Below are 18,304 nucleotides of genomic sequence, written 5' to 3'. Positions count from 1 at the left end.
GGCCTATCTTTCACATGGTAGTTAGGAAGATTAATGAGTTAATATATATGAGGTGCCTAGAACGGTACCTGTTATAAAGTAAGTGCCATGTAAAGGATGGTGTTTATTATTATCGCTATTAAACATTTCTTTTTTTTAAAGATATTATTTATTCATGAGAGACACAGAGAGAGAGGCAGAGACATAGGCAGAGGGAGAATCCGGCTCCAGCAGGGAGCCCGATGTGGGACTCGATCCCAGGACTCCAGGATCACGCTCTGAGTTGGAGGTAGATGCTTAACCGCTGAGCCACCCAGGCATCCCTATCATCACTATTATATTATAGTTCAGGATTATTTCATCCCAAATACTGGAATAGTGGAAGAGCAAGTCCATCTCCTATAGGCCAAATAAAAAGTACAATATGTACTCCTTTCATACTTACGATTTTGTGGGAGAGGGAGATGGTAAACACATAAGCACGTAGGCGATGAGAAGGCCAATGTGACTATGATGATAAGTTGCAGTAGTGCTTGCATTCTGGAGTCAAGGCTTTGCTTGTCTCTTCCCACAGTGTACAATTGGACCGTGGATGAGGTGGTGCAGTGGCTGATCACGTATGTGGAGCTGCCTCAATATGAGGAGACCTTCCGGAAGCTGCAGCTCAGTGGCCATGCCATGCCAAGGTCAGGAGGAGACTGGATTCTCTCACTTGGGGAGGGGGGCAGGGAATAGGCTGGTGTTAGCCTACTTTCAGGTTGCTCTGGTCAGTTAAGTGAGGTTCTACTTTCAGGACAATCTGTAGACTTCTACTCTTCTCACATCTGTTGTGCACTTGCTATAAAGCATGACTGTCACTTGGCATCCATTCTCTTATTTAGTATTTCTGTTGAGCCTGGGAATAGTACTAATAGCTGTCATTTATCGAATGCTTAGTACATGGCAGGCACTCATATTCAACATTTTGTATGCAGTATCTCATTTAATTCTTACATGAATCCTGTAAGGTAGGTATTATTGAATATAGATGGCAGAAACAGCTAAGTAACTTTTCCAAGTTGGCTGGTTAGAAGCAAAACTGATTTGAACCTCGATCTAGGTAGACTTTAAAGCCTTTTTTCTTTGCTGTTCCCCCAGCAGCTGCCTCTTCTATTGCCCAGGAGCCTCAGGGCTCTGTTAGCCTCCCCTGAATTATCCACATACAGTATATCTGCTCTAAAGAAGTGTATGAGGTGTGTCTGACTCCCTTGGCCTCAGCCTCCTCTCTGGAGTGACTCTTTCAAGGGCTGTGGTGCCCTGACTCTGCCTCCTTCACAGGCACAGTATGCCAGGGCCTGCGGTGGGAGAGGGGAAGGGATGGAGGACTGCGTGGGCTTCTTGTTATGTCAAACTAGTGCCATGTGTCATTCAGTCATTAATCCATTTACTTATTCATTTGACAAATATTTACTGGGTACCTGCTCTGTGCCAAGCACTTGTGCTGGGTGCTGGGGATAAAGATGACAACAGCCTGCCCTTGCCCTCAAAGGGCTCACTGTCTGGTAAGTGCTGATTATGTATAATCTGTCATCTTACTGCGTAGGTGCATCTGGTTATGAGCTTCAGCATAGGAGAAAGGGGAAAGGTGGAGCTGTTGGAATGCCCACACATTGCAGCCTCCAGCCCCTGAGTTACCGGACACTGCTGTCCAGGCCTAGTTGCTGGCTCTTCCCTCCTCTGCTGCTTGCAGCCTTCTCTTCACAGCTTCTCCCTATTCTGGAGAGAGTAATAATCTTGATGTTGGTACATCTTCTTGTAGAATCCTTTCTCACAATTCTGGGAGGAAGGAATTAACTACCCCACCTTTTGGGTGAGCAAACTGAACTTCAGATATTTTGGCTTATCCAAATGGTAAGTGGCAGAGCTGGGATTTGAACCCAGATCTACCTTGTACTAAGTGCCCTGATTTTTCCACTGTTTCTTCCTCATGCCCCATGTAGTTGAAGATAAGCTTCCTGGAAGTATTCAGGGTAGTTCTCTTTAACAAAACTTTGCCAGTCACCTATTCCAGGGCAGGGTTCTGTCCTGCGCCTTGAGGACAAACAAATGCATTAGACTCCAGCTACCTTGAGGAATTCCATGTTTAATGAAAGAGACAGGTAATTAAATAGATGACTGACCATGAAGTTCCAGGATTTAGGTTTCTTTCTCATTACCCATGGAAATACCAGTATTTCCTTGTGGATTCCTGGCCACTTCCATCTTAAGGGATAGCTCTGGCTTAGATTAAAACTAAAACATAGGATAAGAAGTCAGTTATCAGGTCATGGGCTCACTTAGCCTTCTTGTAGCTAGGATTAGATCCAAGGCCAGACCCAGCCAGGCCAGGCAGAAGGGTAGAGGAAGCCACGCTGTGGCACCTTAGTGGCAGCAGGAGCCTTCAGTGCATGGAGTGTGAGATGAAGTGGCAATGGTTTTCAGCCCACCACTAGGCAGCATGCTATAATGGGAAGAATCTGGAAGATCTGAACTCATTTCCTGCCTTTGCTGCTTACTTGCTGTGTGACTTTGGGCAAATTACTCAACTCTAAGTCTCAGTTTTCTTTCTTTAAAAAGAATTTATTTATTTTATTCATGAGAGATGCACAAAGAAAGGCAGAGATACAGGCAAAGAGAGAGGCAGGCTCCCTGCAGGGAGCCTGATATGGGACTCGATCCCAGGACCCTGGGATCACAACCTGAGCCAAAGGCAGACGGTCAACCACTGAGCCACCCAGTGCCCCTAAGTCTCAGTTTTTTTAAATCTCTGAAGAAGCTAATGAGAGAACTGTGTTCTTAAAGTCAGAGGACTAAATGAGGTTTTGTATGTGAAGTGTCAGAACAGTGCAAGATACACAGGTGTTGCTTAGTAAATGTTAGCTCCTTTCTCATTTCTCTCATTGCTCAGAAATAGATAATATTCCAGTTCATAGTTTTCTTTGATGAATGGACTGTGGAAAAGATGACACTTATTTTGATCAGTTAGATGAAGGCCAGTACACCTACCTGGTAGAAATGTTCTCTCTAAAGAGGAACCCCAAGGACTCTCGGCTTGTAGGAAGTGTCTGATTTTACATAAATTTACACAGAAGGAAAATGCGGCCCTAGAGGAGAGATCAGACAAGTGAGCTGCTGACTCATTTGGGACCAGAAGTTAGCTCTCCTGCCCCTTATCCCCCATCACAGTGTCTCACTGCCTCTCTTAAATTAGGTAGGCTTCGTTGCTTCCCAGGGCTAGAGAAGGAAGTAGCTGCTCCTGCATACCCAGGCAGGAGTATAAATCGCACACCACTATGTCAGAAGCCTCTTTTCTACCCAAGGACATAAAGCTATGCATCAGCAAAGAGCACTAACTTTATGGAGTAGGATAATGGTAAATGCTCATGTATGGGACCCAGACCAGTGGATTGATAACCTTTCATATCTCATACCCATCTCCTCCTATACCCACCCTGTTCTAGTGGAAAAAAAAACAAAGTCCAGTTTTTCCTGGGTTATTTTCTTGTTTACAAGTCCTCTCTTATTAGAGTTATCATGAATAGTATGTTGAAGGTCATAAAAAATTACAATAATCTGGGAGTAAATTGCACTCAGATACAAGGTAACAAGACTAATGCAGTGTTTGTCATCAGTAGGTTTATACTTAATGGCAGTGGTTTAGGATTAGAGGCCCTCAGAATCACTGGGTCATGTGGCATGATGTTTTGACCTGGATTGGGCAGGGAAATGCATTTACAAATGGTGAGAGTGTGGGGACAGGTATATGGTGGATAATCCCTTGCAGGAGAAACACAACAGAAAATTTACAGTTGGGTGTGGGAATGGTCACAGAGGGATAATCCTCAGAGAGTAGGGTTCTGAGGAGATGATGTATGATGATGATAAGGGTGAACATATTCTCGGTAAATGTGATGTGTCCCTCCTTACTCCGTGGTGAAAACTGCTGGTATAGACTCTGTGTTGTAGAGCACAGAGGGGAGCTATCACCAAGAGCTAGAAGTCATGGAAGTGTTCCGGGGGGAGGTGGGTAATCCTACCAGTATCTCCTACCTGGTTTCACTGGTGGGAAACTTGAGTCCCTACTCTTTGCTTCAACAGGCTTGCTGTGACCAACACTACCATGACAGGGACTGTGCTGAAGATGACAGACCGGAGCCATCGACAGAAGCTGCAGCTGAAGGCCCTGGACACAGTGCTCTTCGGGCCTCCTCTCTGTGAGTCCTGTGGAGAGAAGGGCTGCTGATGTGCCATGGAACGCAAGGCTGTTGGGGTGGCTAGGTTGAGGGCCTGGGTCACCTAGGCATACCTGCAAGGCAACATCTCCACTCTTTCCACTGAGAAATGAAAATCCGAGATTTCAAATAGTTTTATTTTATTTTATTTTTTAAAATGATTTATTTTATTATTATTATTATTTTTAAAGATTTTCTTTATTCATGAGAGAGAGAGAGGCACAGACACAGGCAGAGGGAGAAGAAGCAGGCTCCATGCAGGGAGCCCGACGTGGGACTCGATCCTGGGTCCCCAGGATCACACCCTGGGCCGAAGGCAGGCACCAAACCGCTGAGCCACCCGGGCTGCCCTCAAATAGTTTTATATTTTAATCCAGCCAGATATCATGGTCCATTCATTAGACACATTAAGAAAATACCTGCTTTGTGCCAGTGCTGTGCTGGACCCTATAGGAAGATCTGGATGAATCATATTCTGCCCTAAAGGGATACAGTGAATGTTCCAGAGGGGTACACACTGACTGCTTCTGAGGTCCAGAGGGAGGATTAGGGAAGGTATCCTATGGAAGAGGTGGCATGTGACCTCTGCCTATAAGGATAAGTAGGGCTTTATTCCATGCAGGAGGCAGGCGAGAACATTTTAGGTGGAAGAAAGAATGGGAGCAAGAATACGAAGGCTAAAATATGAATGGTATGCTCAGGGATAACAGGTAACCCATAGGGTCTGAATGCCATTTAGCTGTTCTTTGCTTTTACTGTGGACATGCAGAGCGTATAAACTGATGCTGAATATCTTGTGTTCTTGGATAGTCAAGAGAGAGGACTGAGTGGGCTTCCATGGAATCATAGAGACACACTCAGGCCTAAGGAAGGAGTAATTTCTTCCACCAGGGGTTACTTGAGAGTAGTTTAATTCCTGGAGATCTCCACGGTGGGAATGGCCAACCCTGCCATCCTTTCTCTTATTCTAAGTGAACTCAGGGGGAACAAAAGTGGTAAGATTTCTTAAAAAATTAGCCTTCACCAAGCAGGCTCTTTGGGCCCACTTCCTGCCCGTTGGGAGCCACTGGCATTGGTTGAGGATGCCAGCAGCAGAATGTTATAGAACCAAGAACTAGTCCAGAGAAGCAGCTGGCAGCAAGATCAGAGGCTGTAGAACATTTTCCCATCCATGCATTTGACTTGGCACGTGCCCAAGCTGATGTCTCAATAGAAGTAGATGGATCTGTACTTTTTTTTCTAATTTTAATAAACTTTAAGAATATTTCTAGGTTTGCATAAACTTTAGTGAAGATACACAATTTTTTTATATGCCCTTGCCCCCATACATGCATAGCCTCCCCCATGGTTAGCATCCCCCACCAGAGTGGTACATTTGCAATAATTAATGAACTAACACTGACACATCATCATCACTCAGAGTCCACAGTTTACATTGGAGTTGACTGTTGGTGTTGCACAGTCTGTGGGTTTGGACAAATGTATAATGACATGTATTCACCATCATTACAGTATCATTAGGACTGTTTCCCTGCCCTCTAGATCCTCTGTGTTCTACCTATGTATCCCTCCCTACTCCTCAACTCCTGACATCCACTGGTCTTTTTTTCCTTTACCATAGTTTTGCCTTTTCTAGAAGGTCTATATCTTTTGAAAATGTGAAACAAAGCAACATGGGAGAAGACTCTTTTTCTTTTTCTTTTCTCCTCTTCTCTTGCTTGCTTGTTTTTATTTCTTTCTTTTTGGTCTTAGGACATATTTTTGCTTACCATTCATTTACAAATTTTGAATAAAGGACCCAATGAATGCCTCTAGCCTTTATATGAGGCTCACTTCTGTACTGAGCAAAGGCCTTTCATTCACTAACATTTATTGAGCTACTACTGTATACCCATATGAATGACAGGGTCCTTGCTCTCATGAAGTTCCATTTAAATAGAGATAGGCCTGTCAACAATAAATGACCAACAAATACAGTGTCATAGCTATCATGGAAGTCTTAACAGAGTTCATCTGGGAGCACCCAAGTAGGGATGAATTTTCAGAGTCCAGCAAGCTTTATGGAGAAGATCATTCTTGAGCTGAGTCTTAAAAGATGGAAAGCAGCTTTATCTGACTGTTCTATGAACAGCTTACGCCCCTCTCTTTGTATACACCAGCAAGAACACGTGCATCAGAAGAATCAAACCCAGCAGTCAAAGCTCGTCTACTTCTGCAGAGGCTCTATTCTTTTGCCTGCCAGGAAGAGGAGGCCTTTAGCAGCCTGAAAGTCTTCTTTAGTCTTCTGAGACATACTATCAGACTGTTATCTATATTAAAATAGGATTTATCATATCTGAAAGGGTGCATTGGAAACTGTAGGTTAAAATAGGCAATGATTCTACCGGAAAGATCAGCCAGGGTTGGAAAACATGGGAGACAGAATTCTAGGTGCAGAGTGATGGGCCCAGGGCGTCAGAGTCAGCAAGAGGGGCCCTAGTGTAGCAGGTTAGACTCATACCAGGATGGGGAGGGGTATTTTCTCCTAGGCTCCTTTCAAATAGCCTGTAGATTATATGTGACCTTACCTATGGGAAGTCAGAGGTCAGCTGAGAACAATGTTTCTGAGATAGGCAGAACAGAGGTACTAGAGCTAAGAAGACACTTCACACCCACTAGGTTAGGTACCTTAAAAACAAAAACAAAGCAACAAAAAATGGAAAATAACCAGTATTGACAAGGGTGTGGACAGATTAGAATACTCATATGTTTCTAATGATAATGATAATGTAAGATGATTCAGCTGCTGTGGAAAACAGTGTGATTGTTCCTCAAAAAGGAACATATAGAGTTACCATATAACCCAGGAATTCCAGGCCTAGGAGTATACCCAAGGAATTGAAAACAAGCATTCAAACAAGTACATGTACACATATTCATAGCAGCACCGTTCACTGTAGTCAAAAGGTGGAGATAACCAAAATGTCCATAGGTGGACAAATGACTAAATAAATGTGAATATATAAATATAGTGGACCATTATCCAGCCACAGAAAGGAATGAAGTTCTAATACATGCTACAGAACCTGGAGAGTGTGCCGAGTGACATAAAAGGTTACCTATTGTGTGATTCCATTTATATGAAGTATCCAGAATAGATACATCCATAAAGATAGAATACAGATTGGTGGCTGGCAGAGCCTGGAGAAAGTGAGAAATGGGGAGTGACTGCTAGTGGATATAGGATTTTGTTTTGGGGTAATGATAATGTTTTAAAATTGTGCTGCTGGTTGCACAACCCTGTAAATATAAAACCACTAAATTGTACATTTTATTTTTAATTAGATTTATTTATTTGAGAGAGAGTGCAATCACAAGTGGGGGGGGGTGGAGGGTCGGCAGTAGGCAAAGGGAGAAGGGAAAAGCAGACTCCCCGCTGAGCAGGGAGCCCAAAGCAGGGCTCAGTCCCAGTACCCCAGGATCATGGCTGGAGCTGAAGGCAGACGCTTAACCAGCTGAGCCACCTGGATGCACCAATTTTTATTTTCTTTAAAGATTTATTTAGGGATCCCTGGGTGGCGCAGCGGTTTGGCGCCTGCCTTTGGCCCAGGGCGCGATCCTGGAGACCCGGGATCGAATCCCACGTTGGGCTCCCGGTGCATGGAGCCTGCTTCTCCATCTGCCTGTGTCTCTGCCTCTCTCTCCTTCTCTCTCTGTGACTGTCATAAATAAATAAAAAAATAAAATAAAACATTAAAAAAAAAAAAGATTTATTTATTTTTAGAGAGAATGCATGAGTTGGGGGAGGGCAGAGGGAAATACAGAATCTCAAGCAGACTCCACGCTGAGTGTGGAGCTCAAACCTGGGCTTGATCCCGGGTCCTTGAGATCATGACCTGAGCGAAACCAGGAGTCGGGTGCTTAATCATCTGAGCCACTCAGCTACCCTAAATTGTGCATTTTAAAGAGAGTGAATTTTAGGGTAGATGAATTATATCTTAATAATAATAAAACATGTGGAGCTTGATTTTTTGTAACTCTTAGACTTCCATTTAGAGAACTTATAAAATTTAGGAAAGTAAAGTACCTGGGTCTCTTCCAAATTTCCACTCACTGTGTGACCTTGGATAGGTCACTTTTCTCAGGATGTGTTTTCCTATCTGTATAATGAAACAATTGAGCTAAGGATCTTTGATTCCTTTCAGGTGAACATTCCCTAGGTTTTGAAAGGAAACCCTTTGATTGATAAGTGTCCTGGTAAAAGGATAAAAAACAAGAAGCCTGTTCCTTCTGCTGTCTGTAATCTGTACTTTTAGGAATCGGTGCTTGGCCCTTGCCTTATCGAGTAACCTTTGGCAATTCAGTTCTATCTAGCTTTAGGTTTCCTTATTTGTAAGATGGGCTTGGTCATTAAGGCTCTTACTGGCTCCCTCATTCACTGATAGAGCTCAGTGTACTCTTGGGATGAAGGTTTTGGAATCCCACACCTGTTCTGATGGCAAATGCTATTTTTCTATTTTCCTGATGGCTTGTTAAAGAAAATTTTTGAAAATTGCCAGATGGAATCTGAGGAAAATACTAGGAAGCTCTTTGCCAGGAGGCTTCTACAAGGATGGAGCCCAGTGTGGTGGGTAACTGCAAAGAATCCCTTGATCTGTGTCCCTCCAGCTCTGTTTTCCCAGCTGAGCATGGGCTAAAATCCCTACTTCACTGCTGTTCCCTGCCCAACACGCATGCAGGACTTAGAGTGATGGCCGGTGCTGCAGACCTGATTCCACACCTAGGATGAGTTCTTGAGCCTGTGGTTCTTTGGGCTCACCAGAAGGCAGGTAGTAGATAAACACCCCGGAGAACCTGGACCAGGTTCAGCTAGCTGCCAGCCATGACTACCTTGCCCAGCCTTAGTGAAAATCTGCCATCAGTCAAAGCTTGAGAAATCTCAGATCAAAAGTTTGTTGTGCTGTAGCCAGGAAGGCTACAGATCACTGCTGAGTGATCAGGGTCCATCTGTCCACAGCGGCCTCAGAACTTGGGGATGGGGAAGAAGGATCAGACTGGCTAGGCAATGGAGCGCCTCAGGACCCATTTTCTGACAGTCAAAGGCATCTCAGCCCTCCCACCAGGACTGCAGAGCAGCACCTGGCCTTTTACGGTCTTCTCCACCAACAGAGTTGGCTCTAGGCTTGCGTATCTATCTGGGCTCTCCTAACAGTGCCAGGGGCAGGTGTTAGGTGTGCTCTGACACGCTAAGTCCCAAGGCAGCTTGCAGTGGAGGCATCCGCTCATTCATTGAGGGGGCTTTTCCTCATCTGCAGGTAATTTCTCAGAGAAATGGAGGCTCAGGAGATGAAGTGAGTTCTTTCTTTTTTTTTTTTAATAATTTTTTTATTTTTATTTTTTTTAAAGATTATTTATTTATTCATAGAGACATACAGAGAGAGAGAGAGAGAGAGAGAGAGAGAGAAGGCAGACACAGGCAGAGGGAGAAGCAGGCTCCACACAGGGAGCCCGACCTGGGACTCAATCCAGCAAAGCTTGTTTTCTTCTCTGTCAGCCCTATCCTTACCCTCTTTTTCTTTTTTTCAATGCACGTTTCAAGCCTTCTCCAGAATGCCCTTCTAGACTCTTCCCTGGCATGTTCAACCCTCCCTCTTACTTTCTTTTGGGATCCTATAGCCCTTTGTACTCCCCACTCCCCCTTTTTAGAAATAATCTGTTTTCCTGTTACCCTTTAAACTGGGAAGTCCTTGAGGGTAGAGACAGCTTTGTTCATCTGTTGTCATAACTCAGCATATGGCCCAGCAATGAGTAGGTGTCAGGAAATGTATGCTAGAAGTTTTACAGAAGGAGGCTGGGCCTCTTCAGAGCTATAGGACAGGGGAGATGGGAGAAGAGTCTGGCCCAGCTTGGTTGTGGGAAGAACACTATGGAGTGTCTTCTGTGAACTGGTGAGTCAGCCAAAGCACTTTTTGGACTATAACCAGAAAACAAGAGGGTCTAAGAATGTTCTCATAGGTTCATCACAGACCTTAGCACAGTAGGCTATGTAAATGACAAAAGAAATTCCTAGCACATAGTTTGGCAGTAAGGGATGGATAGGTTTATCTGCCAGGGGCAGGGTATTGTGGGCAGTGGAGAAGGTGAAGGGAATAGATGAGGAGAGGGGATTCTAGAAAGCAATAATGATTGGAGGCTCACTTCCTCAACGCTAACTGTACCCTAAAAATTCTCACCTGATTACTCTTGAATCTCTTAACATGATAGCATCTCATTTGTTTATATCCTCCTCACTTGCCTAAGGCCTGATTGTATTAACAATTGACCTCATTTTGCTAAAATCTATTTGTAGCACTCAGGCTGGGAATTTTGCCACCCTCTGGCTCCCCAGGTCCTAGCCAGCTTCCCTGGGTTAGCTCTCTTCACCTAGCCAGCCACACCTGCTCTCATGAAAGCTCCAGGGTCCATCTGCCCTGGCTGTGCTTGCTGGATAGGGGGTGGGTTCTAAGAGCTGAGCTCTTGTAGAGGCTGTGCAGGACAGCTAGTCATACTCTCCTTGTCCTTTCACATGCACTTTTTATTATACCCCCTTTCCTGCTAAAATCTGCCTTCTTTCTTCCCTTTTTCTTTCCTTTCCACCTTTGCTGAGTATCTGCTCTGGTCAGGCTCTGTGCTAAGTAGGAGTCTTTGGAGAGAAATAAGTCTTGTGCCCTGGCACAAGGAACTCACAGACTATCAGAAGGCGATCACCATGAAAGTTGAAAAACACACACTGCTACTGAGATAGCAGTAGATATCCCATCTTTACCTGTCCAAAGAATGGGTTGGTCAGGGAATCCTAGTTAGAAGAGAAGGAATGGAAATATCTCTGTAGCCTGTACGGGACTGGGAACGTGGTAGGAAGTGAAGAATGGGAATGAAATTATGATGGGGAGAAGTACATCATTAGTAAAGCAGGGACTAGATTCTCCCATTTCCCCTCTTTTTCTGGTATAACAGTTTATAGATTCTATGTTAAGGTTCTCCAGAGAAACCTAACCTGGAAAGAGAGAGAGAGAGAGAGAGAGAGAGAGAGAGAGAGAGAGAGAGAGAGAGATTTATTATAGAAATTGGCTCATGTGATTATGGAGGCCAGGAAGTTCCATGATATGCCATCTGTACCCAGAGAACTAGGAAAGCCAGTGGTACTATTCAGTCTGAATATAGAGGCCTGAGAACCAGGAGAGTTGATGATGTAAGTCCAAGCCCAAAGGCCAGAGAATCAGGTGGCTGGTGCTATAAGTCCCAGTCTGAGTCCAAAGACTCAACAACTAGGAGTGCTAATGTAAGAGGGCAGAAGAAGACAGATGTCTCAACTGAAGCTGAGAGAGCAAATTCATCCTTCCTCCACCTTCTGGTTCAATCCAGGCTCTCAGTGGCCTGAGGATGATTGAATGACACACACATTAGTGAAGACAGTCTCCTTTACTCAGTCTACTGATAGAAATACTAATCTATTATTAAAGAAACCTCACAGACACACCCAGAAAGCTCTCTTGGCATCCCTTAGCCCAATCAAGTTAACACATAAAATTAACGTCGCAGATTCCCTTGGGACTGTGGGGTTCAATCCAAGGCTCCACTGAGGGGACCTGATATTTCTCACATCTTCTTCCAGCGTTAAACTTCTCCTCTTAATTACCTACTGGAAATGTCCATCTGAAGATTTCCAGAACACCTCAGAGCCCTCTCATTCATAACTATGCACTTGATCTCGTTAGTAATTGTGTGACAATGGATTTTAGAGCTGAGGAAGCAGAGATCCGGATGGGGCAGAGACAAGCATAGAACCCAGACTCCCTAAGACTCAGTGCAGGATGCTTCTTTCCATGGCACAAGAATATGTCTACATGAGGCCTTCTGTTTAACCATAAAGGCCTGGCATTTGGCCTTCAGGTATTCACTGTCCTGATGGCAATGCCACAGCTCCCAGGATGTTCTTTGGGAGAAAAACTCAGGTTTTGGAACTCTTACAGCCACACTCAGGCTACAGGGATTGTCTCTGTGGTGAGTGATGTTTGCATGTAATAAAGCAGAAGTCCCTCTACACAAGTAGGAAAGTTGTAATGAGAGTGTGGGGTGTGGCAGAAAGGCCATGTGGTCAGGTAAGTCTGGATCTGAATCTCAGCTCTGTCACTTTTCATGAACTCCAGCAAGGCAGTGCTCCTATGGAGTCTTGGTGTTCTGGTCTCTAGAGTGGGAATACAAATACCCTGCCTTCTAGAGTTGGTGTGAGAATCCAAACTGGTGGATATAAGCACCTTGCCTGATACATTATATATCTTCTGTATTTCCTTTCCTTTCCTGTGTGGGTTAAGGAGACAGAGACAATCATACTTATCAGTAAAGATTGAATTCCACAAATATTTACTGAATCTGTCCATGAGCTGGCCAGCGCTGTGCTGGGCACTGGTACACAGACATGTGATGATCACTAGGGGCCACAGAATCAATCAGCCAGATTAGGCTCATTTTCTTCCTGCCAAGCTTGGAAGCTCATGAGATGGGACAGACAGGATCTTTGAGCTCTAGCCATGCATTTGACAAGGGTGTGTGGAGTAGATGCTTGTATATTTAAGTGGAGTTAAAACTGGTTGAAGAGATCCAGAGGGTACTGATAGGTGCAAGAGTATTGCCTTAGAGGAGGGGGATGACTATCAAATCCTATCCGTGGCCCTGGTCATTCAGGATTTGTATTTCTGACTTGGATGAGAATATGAAGTTGGAGAAGATAATAGACTCTTGTCCCGCATTGATCTGGACAACGTAGGATAGAGAGCGAATAGAACAGATAGACACCCACTCCACATGCTCACATTCAGCACTTTGGAGTGTTGGGGATAATAGGGGGCAGGTGCTGTTTGAACAGGAAGACCTCTGACTTTTGGTAGGAATGTCAAGGGGGTGTTGGAGTTGTGAAACCTTGGGAAGCTTAGATTAAAAGACTACAACAAACAGGGGAGATGAAGAACACCCCAACCTCTGGTAGAAGCTGTGTAGGAGGCCGGTGTATTCCAGAAAGAAAGGTGGTTCACTGTGCTGCAGACACATCTCTTCTTGGGACCTGAAGGACAGGAGAGTGAAGACATGCCTCTGGTTGGAAGGGTTGGCCTACCTGGATGCTAGAGGACAGCCACCAAGGGACCCTCAGTTTTCTCTGTGAGAGTTTGGCATGAACATAGAGAAGTCAGGGCTGCCACCTCGGAGCTCGTAACTCCCCTCCCTTGGATGGAAATAGAATGTGCTAATCTGTCGTTGATCCCACACCCGTCCCCATGTCCTGCTCGGCTTTCAATCAGGAACTATGAATATAACCCCTTTGTCCAACTGGGCTTCAGCTTCATGCAGTTTCCAGCCACATGTGTCTCTTCCTGCCATCTAGGCCCTGCCTTGACTTGGTGGCTCCCCCTGGATCCTTTTGGAATCACCTCAGCCCCTGGTCCTTATCAGGCCCTAGGATTCTCTCCATCCGTCCCCTTCCCCCTTCTTCAACCTGAGGGTAACCTGCTGTGCACAGGAGGTCTTTCCCTGTTTCTCCCCTCCTTGACTCCCACATCTGGGGCTCCTTTGAGCCAATGGCTTCTCTATCCCAAGTTGAATACAACCCAGGTAGGGGCCCCAGTGGCGGCCCTACTCTCCTTATTGTGTCTCTTCTGGTCTCCTGTGCTGTGGCTCAGAGCCTAGATCTGGTAGGTGAGGAACAATGGCAGGCTCTGGGAGTGGCCCTCTGCTGGTTGGCTCAGTTCTCAGGACATGGCTTTTGTACTTAGCTTCTGGTGTTGTTCCTTGTTCAGCTTTCAGTTTTGCTCTGAACCCCAGCCACCAACACTTTGTCAGATTGCCTCCAGGCATTGCACCTCTATTCCTGGCATGTACAGTATCTTATATATTCCAGCCTCTTGATGTTACTCTTGTTGTACTTGGTCTCTGGATTGAGCCACAGCCTAGAGATGCTTTTCCATGGATATGACTTGCAGACCTTTACCTGATCTAGGCTCTGCATCTCGTACCTAGAATAGCCAGGTTGTCCAGGAGACCCAGCTCCTACAGAAACTTCAGTCCCACAACCAGGCCTCAAGCTCTTGCGATATTGCTTTATACTCTTACCAACTGTCCCCTTCTCTGTACTCTAGCACTCCAGCATTGCTTAGCCCATAAGACAGAAGCCATTGCATGTGGGTGCATGGGCTCATTGTAGGCTAGGGTAGCTAGCATGTCCCAACTAGGCACAAGTTACTGGGGTCGTATGATTTAATAAGCTTCCTGTACCACTCTTAGGTCTCTCATGTTTTCCAAAGTAGGCAGAGAGCTTACTATACTAGTATGTAGCAAGTGTGTGTCTAAGAAGAGAATAATTCCTCTGGAGTGGGAAGGCTACATGCAGGAGGGGATGCAGTGGAGTCTGAAAGCTACGCGTGCAGCGGACAACCTGACTTACCATGGCTTCCTCTTTGGCAGTGACCCGCCATAATCACCTCAAGGACTTCATGTTGGTGGTGTCTATTGTTATTGGTGTGGGTGGCTGCTGGTTTGCCTATATCCAGAACCGTTACTCAAAGGAGCACATGAAGAAGATGATGAAGGATCTGGAGGGGTTACACCGAGCTGAGCAGAGTCTGCATGACCTCCAGGAAAGGTAAGGTCCTTCCCTTCCCCCATAGCCACGGTGCTGCCAAGTCTCAGGAGCCTCCTGTTTCCACCCAGGTTGTGGGGCATCTTGCCCCCAAGACCAGGCCTAAGTGGCTGCCTGGGCTATGCCATACTTCCATAATGGCTTTGCAGGCGTAGGTTCCTGCCATTGCTGTTGTGCAGTCAAATATTTCTCCCCAGGGTAAAAGTTTTTTTCTGTCAGAGATCTTGAGCTTCCCTGATTGGATGTCTTGCCCATTCTGTCCTTCTTCCTGCATCCAAAGTGTCATCCTTCCCCCTGGATCCAAAGTGTCATCCTTCCCATAGAAATAGACAAATTAACTGTTTTTCACTGTTCCCCAAGGAAACCTCACAAGTCTGTCTTCCTGATACTTTTAATTTTTTCTTTTTTTCTAAAGATTTTATTTATGCATGAGAGAGAGAGAGAGAGAGAGAGAGAGAGAGAGAGGCAGAGGGAGAAGTAGGCTTCCTGCAAGGAGCCTGATATGGGACTCGATCCCGGATCCTGGGATCATGCCCTGAGCCAAAGGCAGATGCTCAACCCCTGAGCCACCCAGGCATCCTTAATTTTTTATTGTATGGAATCTAAATCTCAGAAGTACTCACTTATTATGTGACTTTGGGTAAATCCCCTTCCCCTTCTGGGACTTATTTTCTCATCAGTAACTGGAAGGGGTTGAATTAGGAGAATGCTAATGGCCTTCTGGCTCTGATAGTTGGATTCTGTTTAAATGCTGGCTTAAATACTACCATAGATCTAGCCATGAAAAGAAGATGTCAGCCAGTAAGTTAACCTAAGAACTCCTGAGGTCTACAAACCAGGGGTGTGCTGGGGATTATAAGGAATTGACTGCTCCTGGGGCAACGGAGCTCACACATAGGAAGGAGCAGTGAATGCAAACAGTGCAGTGACTGGGTGCCTGCCGATGGGATGAGGAATCTAAGAACAGGAAAGGCACAGAGGCAGGAGATAGTGGATGTAGACTCCAGAGGGCGGCCTTGAAAGATGGGGAAGGGGTTCTTGGTAGTTAAGGTTGCATATATACAGAATATATACAGAATGAGGCCAGATCCCTGGCTCCTTAAGATTCACATGGAGAAGTTTTAGTAAGATGCAAAAGGCAGTATAGAGTTAATGCAGGTCATCAGTTTGTTGCTTTGTTTTGTTTTTGAGAAGAGGAGGGATCTACTTCAGGACTGTCTTTTAGAAAGTTATTCTGGCAGCTTAGGGATTCCAGTTGGGAAGTCTTTGCAGGAATCTATGTAAAAAGGAAATGACATCTGGCCCTGTTCTGTGACTTTTAAATGATATCTTTCTTTGGAGGGTGGGGAAAGGATTTCTTGTGAGCTAGGTATTGTTAACTACTTAAATGCATTATTTTTTTAATCATACAACTGTGTTAGGTAGGTGGGTGGAGTTGAGGAGATGAGGGCTCAGAAAGGGTGAGTGCTTTGCTTAGGGTCACATAGCAGTAAGTAGTGAGCCAGGAATTTTGATACCCACAGGGAGCTGTCTCAATAAAGACAGCCCTATGAGATTCATTTCCATTGGTTGAGTTTCTAGAGGGCAAGCAGAGTTTTATCTCTGAACTGATTCGTAGCTAATTTTCTGGGCCCCTTATTCCTCGGCCCCTTGCCAAATGGGGCTAAATGTTGCTGTCGGGGCAGTCCCCATTCTTCATTTGTCTGAAAAGCATGTACTGTTTTCATTCCAAAGGCAAAGAATCTAGGCAGGAGACATTCCAAGTTTGGGGATAAAACTAAGCTCCCGGCCCTCCCTGCTCCCCAAGGGCCTCCAGAGCTTCGTGACCACTGTGGCACTTAGAGAAACAAATGTGTGTGCACACTCAGAGACAGGCTCACACACATGCATACACAAATCTTCCTCTGACCATGTCCAGAGTCCATATGCATTCCTCCTCGGCCTTCTTACCCTAATGGGTTTGTGCTGCCAGCCACTGCACAGCTTTTTTTTTTTTTAAACAGAGTTCCTGATACTTTGGGTGAATAAATGTAATGCTACGTATGCATTCCAGTTAGGATTTCATTGGATTTCAAGATAATTCTTTGAGGCAAGGACTTTGATTCCCATTTAGAAATGAAGAAACAGGCCTGGTATAAGGAACAGACTCGTCCATAGTCACACAGCTATTTGGAGCCAGGGCTGGCAGCCAGGCTGCCTCATTTATTTACTTGTCATGCTGACTGCTGCCTTCACGATTCTCAGTCTTCTGTGGAGGAGATGGAGTGGGGCAAGGCTTGACTGTGCATGTGTTTGCTCATTTCTGCTCCCAGTAGTACTTAATTGATCTTCATCTCTACCAAATCTTGTTAGGACTATAAGCATTGGTCAGGTTTCTTGATTGTACTTTAAAGGAGTTCCTTATTATCTGGACAAGACTGACAGATCAGAGGCTTTCCTGAAGAGGCTGCTGTTTAGTGAAGAACTGCATGCCTAATGGTGTAATTTCAGGCAGTTGGGTCTCAGAAGAACACTATTCGACCGAGGGGTGGGGGCAGGAAATGGCGCCTCTGATTCGGTTTTAGCCATGCCTGTAGCGCCACCTGGTGTGTACCTCGAGGATGCTCGATTCGCTTTCTCTCCCGGGACAAAGTGGGCGGAAAAGACTGCAGATTGTCAGCAGGAAACTTACAGCCCAGAGCTTTTCCCCTCATCTCTCCCTGTCCCACCACCTCATCTGAGGCCTCAGCCACTGACAGATCTGGACTTGGCAGGGTTTAGAGGTTGAGTTCTGGTTCGGCCTCTTCTGTTTTAGCTCAATGGTCAGTGTCCTTTTCTGGGCATCCCAGTGTTCTTTTCTGGGCATCCCTAGCGTATCCTTCTGCATCTCGTGTCTAAGCCATAGATCACTGCTTTCTTCATCATCCTTTCACCTCCTACCCTGGTCCCTATTTGCTTGGTGTTTCTTACTAAGATAGGAAGACCTGTCAGTGGCCAAGTCCTTCCCTTCTTCCAGAGGGATTAGCAAACTCTTACTTTCCCTGACCCCTTTTAGGCAGAGTTGATCACTTCATCCTTTGGGCTCATCCAACATCTTGCATGTCTCTCTGTTCTAGAACTTCTCACATTGTGTATAGTTATCTGCTTACTTGTCTGTGTTGGACTAGACTGTGAGCTCCTCAGTGGCAGGGACAGTTTCCTCACTCATCTTAGTGAGGGCTTGGCATTCAAAAGAGTACCTGTTGAATGAATGGATGAATCAAAGAGTGGATTAACTAGATATGTAGAGGACGGAAGGGAGGAAAGAAGGAGGCTGGGTGGTTTTGTCAGTGAACAGGGAATGTGTGGGTGGGTATAAGGGTATACTTTCATTATAACTGAGCCCTTGATATCTTACCTACCATGAAAGATACTTAGAATGGAAACTCAGGCCTGGGGCAGCAGGGTG

At 45.3% G+C, this 18,304-nt stretch overlaps 1 protein-coding gene across 3 annotated transcripts in view; it reads left to right on the top strand.

Moving 5' to 3' along the window:
- STIM1 (stromal interaction molecule 1) overlaps positions 1-18,304 on the top strand; it is a 195,296-nt gene that overhangs the window by 156,433 nt on the left and 20,559 nt on the right. For all 3 annotated transcript variants that reach the window (XM_055320499.1, XM_055320496.1, XM_055320497.1), the window contains exons 4-6: positions 554-665; positions 4,096-4,211; positions 14,703-14,880. In XM_055320499.1, coding sequence (XP_055176474.1) covers positions 554-665; positions 4,096-4,211; positions 14,703-14,880 — 406 coding nt within the window. The remainder of the gene's footprint in view (positions 1-553; positions 666-4,095; positions 4,212-14,702; positions 14,881-18,304) is intronic.

The sequence above is a fragment of the Nyctereutes procyonoides genome, unplaced genomic scaffold, assembly GCF_905146905.1.
Source record: "Nyctereutes procyonoides isolate TBG_1078 unplaced genomic scaffold, NYPRO_anot_genome, whole genome shotgun sequence".
NCBI classification, from domain to species: domain Eukaryota; kingdom Metazoa; phylum Chordata; class Mammalia; order Carnivora; family Canidae; genus Nyctereutes; species Nyctereutes procyonoides.
The sequence above is the reverse complement of the archived record's forward strand: the minus strand, read 5'-3'. Positions and strand labels throughout refer to the sequence as shown.